The 12,685-nt window shown below is 34.8% G+C and overlaps 1 protein-coding gene across 1 annotated transcript in view; it reads left to right on the plus strand.

Moving 5' to 3' along the window:
- RYR3 (ryanodine receptor 3) overlaps positions 1–12,685 on the plus strand; it is a 209,492-nt gene that overhangs the window by 33,428 nt on the left and 163,379 nt on the right. Inside the window, exons 2-3 of the mRNA XM_071744346.1 lie at positions 8,145–8,264; positions 10,714–10,821. Coding sequence (XP_071600447.1) covers positions 8,145–8,264; positions 10,714–10,821 — 228 coding nt within the window. The remainder of the gene's footprint in view (positions 1–8,144; positions 8,265–10,713; positions 10,822–12,685) is intronic.

Raw genomic sequence — 12,685 nt, forward strand, 5'->3', positions numbered from 1 at the left:
ATGTGATGCCTTGCTAAATAGTAAATTCAACAGCCAGAATTTTCCACATCCTTCATCTGAGGTAGAAAAGTAGTAGCCTAAATAAATAGGCCTACCAGAAGACGTTTTCTTATTGGTTTTTGTTTTTTTTTTCTTTCTCCCCAAGCTGAATCTGGTTTATTCAGGGCCATAACTGGGAATTTAAAATGTCCCAGTCCTTGTCTCAACGCATGAACATTTAATTGGTTTTTCTCTCCCACAGGGATAAGTGGGGAATGGACACCACTAACAGAGATAAAAATCACCATCACCTTGCTGTCTTCTATTTTGGTACCCAGTACACAAAAAAAAAAAAAAAAAAAAAAAAAAAAAGTGGACAGGCTTGAGATATTCCAGAGAAGAGCCATGATGTTGTTCAAAAGACTGAGAAGCATATAATGTGAGGAAAGGCTGAGAGAATTGGGTTTGTTAAACCTTGAGAAAAGACACCTTAAGGGAGGACCTCAGCACCATGTGCCAGTAATTGCAGGGTGGCTACAAAGAAGATGGAAACTCCCTTTTATGAGGAGTCACATGGAAGAAACAGAAGGTAATGGGTGCAAGTTGCTCCTGGGGAGATCCAAAGTAGACATGAGGAAAATTTTTCAGAACAAGAACAATTAGCCATTGGCATAATCTCTCTAGAGAAGTGGTGAATTCCCCAATTTACCTCTTTCAAATTTCACCTGTACAGACTGCTAATCCATCTTCTCTAGAATGTGATTTTGCCAATAAATATTGCACCAGATTATCCTTGAGGTCAGCTTCAGGCTGGAATTCTATAGGTTTAAGACTATAGGTTTGAGAAGGTCTGCATTTTTCAAATGTGGAAGTAATGGAATCCATTTAAGTAGCACTGAATGTAGCTTGTTTCAGAACGAGTGAAAAGATTGACTATATCCACTAGAGAAGCTGAAAACTACCTACATTATGTAATTTTTATTTAAAATTTTTATGAAAAAAATTATTCAGCCGAAACACATAAGTAACTAATTTTATTTTTGTATTAGAAACCTTGGTATGCTTCATCAACTTGCTAACCTGAGTCATCTTTCTTCATTTTTCTTCTTTAATTTGCAAACCAAGGGATGTGTGTCACAGTTTCATTGTTAGCCTCATACCCGAAGGTGTGAAATTCAACTACAGCAAAGTGCTTTATCACTCTAAGAAAAAAATAGCACTGTCAGACCAAGTGAAAAAGTACTTTGATTACTCAAGTAATTCTCAAGATGAAAACTTAAATATATAGAAAACAGAGGGCAACATTACATTTTGATGGAGGATCAACCCAGCATGAGAGGCAGTTGGAGCTTAAGTTGTGGATATTCTAATGTATATTTTAAATGTGTATATATATATATGTATATATAGTGTATATTGTAAATCACATTCTAACATATGGCAGCTGTGAAGGATAATTTATCATGTATGGGACCTTGAAAAAACAAGGGGTTTAAGAGACTTCATGGTGCATATATTCCCTAAGAAAATAGACTACAGCCATGCAACAACACCCCCACAGATGTTAACATAGCCTTGTTTTAAAGACCTGTGGTGATGCAGACCCCACAGGCTACCCAATTTTAGTGCTTTGCTATCCATATTATTAGCACAGAAGAAGGAAACCCTTTTCTAATAACCAGCCTGTATCTTGCTGCAGTTAAAGATTTATATTACTAGTTCTTTCTGTTATATGTGGGAAGCATATTATTCCCTTTCATTTTGCAGCAGCCTCTCCTGTACATTTAAAACCTGTTTATCATGGCCCTAATTAGTTGGATTGTTCTAAATTTATTTCACTAGACCTAAAGGTCACTAAGATTGGAGCAGGTTGCTTATGACATTGTCCAGTTGGGTTTGGAGGTACCAAAGATGGGTACTCCACAACCAATCAGGGTTTTTGATAGTACTTAGGAGGGGAGGAGAGGCAGAAGGGACAGGGATGGGAAAGAGAGAGAGGGAGGACCTGAGGAAAGGCGTAAGTAGGTAGAGCACTCACAGAAGAGTGAAACTTAGTGAAAAAGAAACCATTAAAACTGGAAAATGGCCAGGGGAAGGTCAAATGAGTACTGGGATGATGCTCAGATAAGTAAAAACTTATCAGTAAGCTAGGACTTCTCAGCCTAGAAAAGACAGGCTGGATGTGACCTGATGTGGATGTGCAGTGATCTTCACTGACTGTTGTGATGCTGGAGCCACAGGTTCAAAACAAACACAAGACTTGGATTTCCCTTTTGCTGAGCTGTACCACTGCAGAGCAAAGAAGGCTGCAACTTAAAATTTTAAAAGGGTTCAAGAGGAGGCTGGACAGCTAGAGGATGCATAGAAGGCATATCTGCTTCATGTTCAAAAGCAATGTCTGGATCTGAAAATTTCCTTCCTTGAAAATAGTGGTGCTCATCCTCCTTGAATCGTGGATAATTGAGAAGAAACCACAGGCAGTATAAGAAATTCTCTTCCATACTCTGAAGTCAAGTTCTCTGCAAAACTAAGTGGTCAGATTCTAGCAAATGTAAAATTCTAGCCAGGATTTGTTTTCCAGTGTACCCTTCTTTTCCCCACTTCAAATTCCTCTAGTGAGGTCAGGTTTAAGAGAGGCTTTTTCCCTCAGGAACAGAAAAATCCAGTTCCATATCCTAGGTCAACACTGTTGTTCAAGCTCCAGCTTAGGAGTAGAAATACTCTCCTAATTCTCAATTAAAAGACTGCAAGGTTGCTTTTGAATGGGCCAAAACTGTGTTTCCTGTACCTGTTTCTAGAAATGACCGTAAATATTGAGCGACATTACTCATGCACTGAAGATGTGCATTTTGGACCAAAATCTGCAAAAAAATACAAGTTAATGGAGACAGCTTTACAGTGAAACCACTCCTCTTGTAAAAGGAAGTGGTGGGCAGTCACATATTTATGAAATCCAGCTTTGCTTAGGGCATTGTCAGCTCTGCCTATAATTCCTTGTTTTGTTAAGGGGAATGCAGCCACTGCAGCTGTCCATTTCTGGTGTATTTTACTTGCTCTCCAAGATCATTCCAGAAAAGCTAAAAGGAATGCAGTCGGTGGAAAAATCAGTTTCTAGTTAGTGTTCAAATGTTATTCAAGATGTTTATTTGCTCATATCATGTGCTTTGTAATACAGTAAGATGCATCAGTCTATCAAAGAGTAAAGGCAGCTTCATGAAGCTTCATGAAGTTCTTTCCAACACTGATCCACAGTCAGGAAGTGTCAGAGTCTCACAGTAACCAGGCTTGTAGAGAACATCAACCAGTTATCCCTGTTTTACCATGGAAAACAGGAGCTCTGAGTTTCTTTGTTTAACAGATATGTGTTGTGTGTGTTGGTGTTTTTTTTTTTTTTTAAAGTCTTTTCTTCATGAAGAGGATATATTAAAAACCAAAAACTTTTCTGTGGTGTTACAAGAGAAAGCATTTTCAAATCAATTCCATATAAGTTTACATTAAACCTGTCATTTATGTGTAAGCACCCACTTGCATGTTTATGTGCAGCTGTGAGTAAAATATAAGCAAAACATGTATGTGTTTTTGAGGAAACATCTTCTAGTTATTACAGTTACAGGTTTAATAACAAAGCTGATCTATTTTCTAGAACCGATTAGTTCTCAATGTCATGTCAATTGTATTTTAACAGTTCATTTTCAGTACTGAATATAATAGAAAACACAGAGATTTGATAGATGTTGAATTGGTAGCTAGCAAACTAAATATAAGGTGCCATCTTCCAGCAAAATTTGCTTATTTTATATGTGTAAGTAAATATGCAGGTATCTATTTAGTGTATTGATGGCTTTGTGCTTCTTAATATGAAAAGTAAGGAAGTGTGTCTAGTGTTGACTACAACTCCTGTACAGACTATAAATTATTATATTTCTTAATTCTAGGGTATATATGCAATGTAAATGAAGGAATTTCTTTAGCTGTTGGCACCTATTTTCAAATTCTGAATTGAAAACCCAGTGAACTTAGCAGAAGCAAGGCCATGCCTACAACACATTGATTCACCTTGATAAGAGAATCACTTTGCAGCAATCCAAGTCATTGGTTAATTAAAATTGATTTTATTTACATTTTGGTTTATTGCTCCATCTCAGCCTAAGTTAACCATCACTATCAAGAAACCAAGGGAGGGAGACAGCTTGAAGACTGACAATAGTTAATTAAAAACACTTTTATTAAATTAGATAGCATTCTGCTTCTTGCTGTAGGCTAGGAATCACAGCTTCCAGTTAAAGAAATTGTTTAAAATTAGATCTCCTTTTGTGAAGAGCTAAGTTGTATTTCAGTAACTGTTTCCCCCTTAAAAGCATAAGGTAGAGAGTGACACTTGTTTAGAGATACCTTGGTTTCTCTGCAGAATTTCAGACCACCTGGAATATATTTTAGTAATACCAATGTGTTTCTATGTATAAACATTCTTAGAACGGGGGTTGGAGTTAACTGTTCTGTGTACATTTGCTACAGGACTGATGGATGAATCCTAACCCTGTGAGGAATTTCTAGAGAGAAGGGGAGAATTTTCACTTCCTCTTAATTCAGAAAAAAAATTTGCAAATTGCTATTTATCTGTATTTGCAATTAGATATTAATTATGGTAGTAAAAAGTAATCAGGTGGTTAACTTTGTGTAGTTATTGATGATTTTCTGCTAGAAACCACTTATTGGTAATGCATAGTTATAACATGTATACTTTCTGAGAAACAATAGTGAAAGCAGATTTGTGTGCAAGGCTTAGTGATATGTAAATGTCTTATTTTTATGTGATACATATGTGTAATATTTTTATCAACCAGAAATTATTCCCCCCATTTGCTCACTGAAACAAAACCTTGAAAAAAATTAGAGAACTTTGATACAAATGGTACATGTAACAGTTTTGGTGTGAAAAGATTTCATATATGGTAGAGAGAGATGTGTGAATCCGTATCAATACCTCTGATCAGAACCATGAAGTGGACATTTTTCTTAAATTAGATTATCTGAGATTAAATAATCTGAGAAACTTGATCTAAATTAGCCCTTCTCTAGTGAGGTGTTGAACCATTGCTTACAGAGGTCCCTTACAAAACCCCCAAACAATAACAACAACAAACTAACGAAGAAAAAAAAAAAAGCCAAAGCAAAACAAACAAAAAAACCCCCAACAACAAACAGCAACAAAAAAAAAAAAAAACACAAAAAAATGAAAGAAATTAAACTTCTAAACTGAGGAAATGTCATAGGTGCTACATGAAAAAGATACTATTAAAAAACTAATTAAATTTGAAACATTTAAATTTCTTAAATTCCTGGTTAGCAAACTGGATCTCAAAGAAGTTGTATAGGTTTGTATGTTTTTGTGGGTTTTTTTCTTTCTTTTTTTATCTTTGAGAACTGACTGCATATAACTTAACTAATAACCCATAGCTGCTTATTGCGTAAGTCTCCACATCTCACTGGACATGCAGGCTTCTCCCTGTCATATTAAAAAAGGTATATTTAGGAAAATTATTGAAGTTCTGTATAAGAAAATAAAGATGGAAATAAAGGTTGAACGTCTATAGCACTGTGTGTGTTTAAAAACTAAGGGAAGGAGAAAATGAGTTTGCCGTGAAAAAAGTTTGAGAAGAATTTGTGCAAGAGAAGACTCAAGAAAATAAGATACTGCTGAGACATAGTCTACAATTTCATTATAGGATAACAGCTCCATAAAACTAATTTCTATTAGTGTCTCCAGGCCAGAAAAGCAATTTCAGACCTCAGCAAAATGAGCTTACTTCAGTAAGTACACTGTAATACTGAGTCATCTTAACACCGAGTCATCGCTTTGTTTGCAGCTTATATGGATTCCACTAATGCCTTTTCCTCAGTCTACCTGCACAGAAATTGTAAACTCTTTAAAACTCTGCTCCATATCATTTGCAAACACACTACTATTGCCATAATGCCACTTATAAGAAACTGCATTAAAGGGGTTTATCCTATGTAACAAAAATAGTTTGTTAAATGTTGCTATACAAAGAAAGGGTACATTGGAAAATTAGGGGAATAATGCAAAAGATTGATATCAAATCCTGCATACAGTCCTTGCTTAAAAGATTATCAGTGTTTATATTTTGAAGTTGTGGCATTTAATGATAATGACCTTGTGATGGCATTGTAAATTCTAAAAAGACATGCATATTTCTTGAATTCTGGGAAATTAAAATATTAATTTCATTATGCTGGAAACCTTTGCCCTTCTGTGCATGTGGATTTAAAAAGAAAATAGGTCATTTATTTGAGTAATGTTCATTTTAAGTAAGTTTTAATGTATGTTGTCTGAAGGCATCATTTTATTTTTTAAGAAATTATGGATTTCAATAGGTGCTATGTATATGTCTTTGTAGAATAATGGTTAAATGGAAAAATGATTAAAATGTTTTAAATACATTTGTTTTTTTCTTTCAATGTACATATACTTCTGATGCCAATTTTTAAAAAGTCATGAACAGAGGTATGGAGTAATGAGTGCTTAATTATATTGCTTATATTGAGCAACTTATTACACTGGGGTTTAAAAGCAGAAATATTTTTTACTAATGATTTTGAAAGCTCTATTTCAGAGAGCATTTTACAGAAATGGAAGCAGAAGCAGCAGGGGTAAAAGACACTGCACTTGCTTAGCATTAATTAGCTAATTCTTTCTACCTTCTATGTATCTTAGAAATGTTTTTAAAAATTGCTTGAACTCCCATTCTTTGCTGATAAACACTACTGATATGAAAAGATGGGTGAGGAAAACACTGTAACTGTTGATCAGTCTGAAATAAAACAGCTATCCATTTTTTGTAGTAGTGAGCAGGCAGTGAAGTGTCACCGATGAAAATGCCATATAATTTTGAACACACTTGCAATATCAGCCAAGGAAAAACCTGGTTTTGAATCCTCATTTTAAGGGCAGGTCACTGAATTCCTTTGGTGAGAATTGCTTTGTCACTCCCAGCTTTTATTTCAAGTGGTAGTAGCTGTGCTACTCTCATAGTATTGCAGTTGCATAAGGGGACTGGAAAAAGCAGTGCTGCTTTTAGAACATAATTGTTCAAGGGATCTCTGAGGTCAGTACAGGTGGCTGTTGTCTATCTGCTTTGACAATAATTGACACCAGTATAACTTCATAGCTGGATGGGGCACTGACATATCAAATCACTCTTGTTTTATCAGCTTCCACCCCCTTAAAAACTTCTAAGGCAGAAGGTGTTATTTTGGTGAACACTTAGATACCTGTATAAAAATAAGCTCTCCTACGTGTTAGTTTGCAAGTGGTGTTTTTCTTGGTTGGTGAACAAGTTTTGGGAAAGAAAATTATTTTTCTGACTATACCTTTGACAAAGTTTAACATTAAAAATAATCTGTTTTGGCTTGCTTATATCAGCCCTGGTATCACATGTTAAAGAGGTGAATAAGAGCTTGGCACTTCTTAAGTGTGCCTTTGGCTTTGCATTATAAAACCATTTGTAAAAGAGCTTTTAGAGTAATTAGGAATACTAAACAAAAGGGCTATTTCCTGTCACATTTCCAGAGTGTTCTTATTCTTGCAATATTCACTTGAGGGCTTCTCTTGACTTATTTGAACTGTCACTTGAAAAGTGCCTCTTGAATCCTCAGTTGTACTCAGAGGTTTGTAAATTGAACAACACCAGAAAGATTTTGCATTCAGGGGACTTGTGTTGAGGGCTCACTGTGCTAAGAAAACATTTGTCTGTATTTAGGTTATAGTTGTTTGCAAAATCATAGTAACAGGTTTCAACTGTAAACATTCAACGTGTTTTACTGAGCAAAACTGCCCAATTGTACCTAGAGGTTTTTTATGGCACCATAGCCAGCCACTGCTAAAGCAACAGAAGGGCACAACACTTGTGAAAGCTCTGGGGAGAGTATATTGTCTTCATCACTTTGATGTAGGCTTGAATAAAAATCTACACACAAACATCTGTTAATTTACATATCAAAAGGATACATGATATCAGTTATAGGTGTATAATATGTTCATTTTCAACAGATTCTGTGTTCCAGAATCTATTACCAGTACAGTGTGTACATTACTTCCAGATGTTTACTTACTTTTTTCTCATGTTTTTCTTGTTTGGTGACAGGATGACGAAGTAGTACTTCAGTGTGTTGCCAGTATTCAGAAAGAACAAAGGAAGTTTTGCTTGGCAGCTGAGGGACTTGGGAATCGCCTGTGCTTTTTGGAACCAACATCAGAAGCTAAAGTAAGAAGCTGATATTCTCAACTGCTGTAACCTGTCAGTGAATGTTAACCTACTTGTTACCAACAAATACATTTCATTATGGTTTCTTTAATGTGATGTTAGATGCACCTGTTGTAGGCTTTTCTTTCTGTGACTTCAACATAAGGTTTCTTAGAGATTCTGAATATACTTTGAGGCACACCTGTTAAGTCAAAAGCCACTATTCTTAAACTATCTAAAACAATCCCTGTAACTAAAATACCTCATCTTAAAATCAAAAGTAAGTCTCCAGACTGTTATAAATATTTACGTTTACTAAAAGAATTATTCCTGTTACTGCTGTAGGTTTGAATATCTTGATATACTAAACTGGTAATTTTAGAAATGTTGCCACCTGTTAGTTACTGGTATTATGTTGCTTCTAACTGTGTTGGTTAATCAGGAAGTTGAGACTACAGGAAGCAGAATTATTAAGCAACTGAAAAGTTTTAAAGGTAACACATGGCAAAAAGGGAAAAAATAGCAAGAGAATTGCGAAGAAAGAAAAAAAAAAGAGTAGTAAGAGGAACTTGAGAGAAGAAAAGAAAGAAGACAAAAGTTTTGACATGTATTACAGCAGAACATTAAGAAAGGCAAATGGAAGACTTCCTCCCTCTCTTTGTTCTCTCTGCATCTTCTTCTGGTTTTGTTTTGTGTCTTTCTTATCTCTTCTTCCTCATAATTTATTTCTCCTTCTGATTTTTTTTCTTTAGTGGTGACTTTGTATGTTTTCTCTAGATATAGTGCCATGTTGTTCTATTTTTAGTCTAGGTATTATAACCATGTTACATCCACGGGGTTTATTTATGCACTATGAAAGGCCCTAGTTCATTTTTATGCTGAAAAAATATACTGCTTCTAAATTTGCATTTCATTGCATTTCAAGAGTTCAGAGAGATAGTGTAGTTCCAGTGCCCTTTACAAATCACCAATATACACGTATGTTTTGGTGATACATACGTGTCTATATCTGTGTATATAGACACAGATGCAGTTCATGAATGCTAAAAAATCAGTACCCCATAGTTGAGTAATATGGTCTAAGTTTTTCCTCTTAAGTCAGTGCAGTTAATGAAATCATGAACTACTTGATATTTACAATCATCTAGTCACATAAGAAAGATGCAAGAGTTCACTTGAGCTCAATAACATATGTAAAAATCATATATATCTATCTAATATATGTAATTTTTCTGTCAAGTCTTTGGGCTGAATGTCTTTTCCAAAATGTGTTTGAAAACACCAAAGAAAAAAATGTAATCATCTGTAGTGGATATCAAAGGGTGGGAGTTCCAGTTGTACTTGATTAGCTTGCTGTAATGACTTCAGCAAGTTTAGAAATCTTTTAATTGTATCATTTCCCTTTTCATCACCTGAAAACTCAGCATTATCAAGAATTTTATTCCCCCCTGTCACACTGATTTAAAAAAGAAAAAGGGGTGTATATCCACTTTAAAGCTCTTACCCATGATCTATATTATAAATCACATCATAATATATTTTTGAGTTTGGAAAGGAACTGTGGAGATCAAGTCCTGCTCAGAGCAGGTTCAGCCCCTTCAGATGGCTCTGGACACTGTACAGTCAGGGGCTGAGCATCTCCAGGCATGGAGATTCCACAGCCTCTCTGGGTAACCTGTTCCAGTGTTTACCAGGCACACAGGAAAAATGTTTTTTTTCCTCATGTGTAAATAGCATTGCCTGTACTTCAGTTTGTGTTAATTTCTTGTTGTCCTTTCACTGCTGTACCACTGTGTAGAGTCTGGCTCTGCATTCTTTGTTCTTTCCTGGCACATATTTATATACATAGATGATTGCCCAGGAGATGCTTTTCTTGGACACATCTTTCCTTGGACACATCAGTGCCAATAAATTGAAAAAATGTCTGCTGTTCTTGAACTGACTATAAGTTTCATGTCTCAAAACTGTCAGGCATATTGATTAAGCAACTGAGAAGCTTTCCTAAAATAGTTCATGTTGTTTATCATAAGATTCTGAATATTTGCCATTTAATGACTACTATAAACATGTTCACACCATCAGCTTTATATGTCAAATAAGATCAAACACCTTGTCTTTTGTCAGAGATGCTAGAGAACAAATACAATGTTCTGGACGTAATTCTAAAAGACAGGAAAGCAATACTATGCAGAGAAAAACTTTTTGCCTGAAGATATTATGTTTTATTGTGAGGAATACAGCTCTAGGATAATTAAAGTTATTGCACTGACAAGTTATGAAGAATGGATTTATATTATTTTCATGTAGGTAAATAGCATGAATCTCAAAAAAACCCCAAACAAACAAACAAAAAAAAAAGAGTAGACATTAAGTATGGATTTAAAAATCAAAATACATGCCTGTACAGACATACTTTTCATTGCCTTTCACCTGCTCTGCTGATCTGTTCTTACACTGTTTATTTCAACAGTATGTTCCTCCAGACCTTTGCATCTGTAATTTTGTCCTTGAACAGTCCCTTTCTGTCAGAGCCCTTCAAGAAATGCTGGCTAACACAGGAGATAATGCCAGTGAAGGGGTAAGTAAATTTACATAAAAGAATATCACATTTTTCAATATGGATTGTTCTTCTTTCTTTCCTTGCTCCAGGATTTTTTAGGACAGGGTCTTTATGTCATAGCAGATCATTAGTTTTCCTGGGATATTATCGCTCCAAATGAGTAATGATATTAATTTCTCTTTAGCATTGAGGAGTAGGTGCACTTATCTTTTAAAATATTTACAAAGAACAGAAATATCATCTTCAGAGATTAATTGTTACTATCAGTCTAGAACTGTATACAGAAAAAGGAAGCAGAGAATCCATAGACTGTCTGCCTTTTATGAACCTGAGGAGAATATATGAGACAGGTTTGGTCTGAAACAGAAATTACTGCTATAAAAGCATTCTTGTATTACAAGGCTATTTATCAATGTGGAAAGCAAAATAATTTTCTCATCATGTAAATATTCTATCTCATATCAATGAGCTAAGAAAATATTTCAGGTATTTAGATTTAATTTGATTTATCTAGCTTCAATGAAATCAACAGCTTGAAACAAAGTCCTATCAGTGACACAAAGTGACACGTTAACTCTCTTAGTTCAAAAATAAAAATACACCAGATTTCTTTAATTTTGTAACTAAAATAAAACATTATTTGAGTTTACCTAAAATGTGGTAACAAGCAAGAACTGTTGGATAGAAATAATTATTTCAAAATTATCTTGAGTTTCTTAACCTTTTGCTATATTAGCACAAAAATACTTACTGGAATGCTTACAGCCTTGTTTAAAGTGACTTTGCAGTAAAGTAGAATGTTGTAACTATGCTTGTATTTCACATAACTGAAGTTTCAATTGAGTTTCCACTTTGAATCTAAGATATACTAAGAATGACTGAAAGAGGGTTTCTGCACTGAGGTGATCAGGATGCACTTTATTATACATTCTATGTTACTGACAAAGTGATTTGAAAACTGTACTTTTCATAGAACTTCTAAGCTATTTTTTCTGGTGAAAGATGCAAGCCTAATCCAAACCTCAGGTAAAGACTTGTTTGTATTTTCAAAGATCTGCATGGACAATTATAATTTTTCACTGCTCAGCTGAGCCTCATTTCTAATTGTTAAGATGAGACAGATGCCTCTCATCTACACATTAACACTTCTGGAAGTTTTAGAAGTTATACTTTGTGTTGCATCTGTGACATTTTGTCCAATACCCCCCCCAAAAAAACATTATTATAAGTTAGAAATCAAAATCCCTTATATATTTTCTATATTTTTTATATCTTAAAATTATGGGAGAAATATGGTAGTGAAATAACAAATATGAATTACATTTCAAAAGCATGTTAGCTTGAAAAGAGAAAGGGAAATAAATTTATGTCTTATGATCACTCATTTTTAAAAAATTCCCTTATTTGTCATTCTTGTAGCCATCTTTCTTGCTTAGACTGCATGGGGGTGAGATACATGCTATAGAAAGACTGTACTATATGTACCCAGAAAGACTTAGTGTCCCTCCAGTTTAGTGTCAGGAAAAGCACAATCTGCTGTCTTAATCTGCACTCCAGATATTTAACTGGCCCGTGACATAGCACAGCTCAGGTAAGACAGAGTTCTACTCTATCACCTCTGATGTTGCAATGCCAACCTTTGCATACATGTTTTTCAGACCTCATTGCTACTGAGATTTTGTTTCCCACTGGGTTCTCCAGTTTAAAATGTAAATTTTTTAATTTTTGTAATTACATTGCTTTCTAGGAAATGCAGCTCTTGATGAAAAAAAGCATTTATTGGAAAGTAAGATTGATTTAAACACTTCTAGGGCAATACACTTCTAAGCAATAATACAGTCCTCACCCCAAAGTTCAGCCAAAAGATTTAATCTGTAGTATC

This window comes from Heliangelus exortis, chromosome 5 (genome assembly GCF_036169615.1).
Source record: "Heliangelus exortis chromosome 5, bHelExo1.hap1, whole genome shotgun sequence".
Lineage (NCBI taxonomy): Eukaryota > Metazoa > Chordata > Aves > Apodiformes > Trochilidae > Heliangelus > Heliangelus exortis.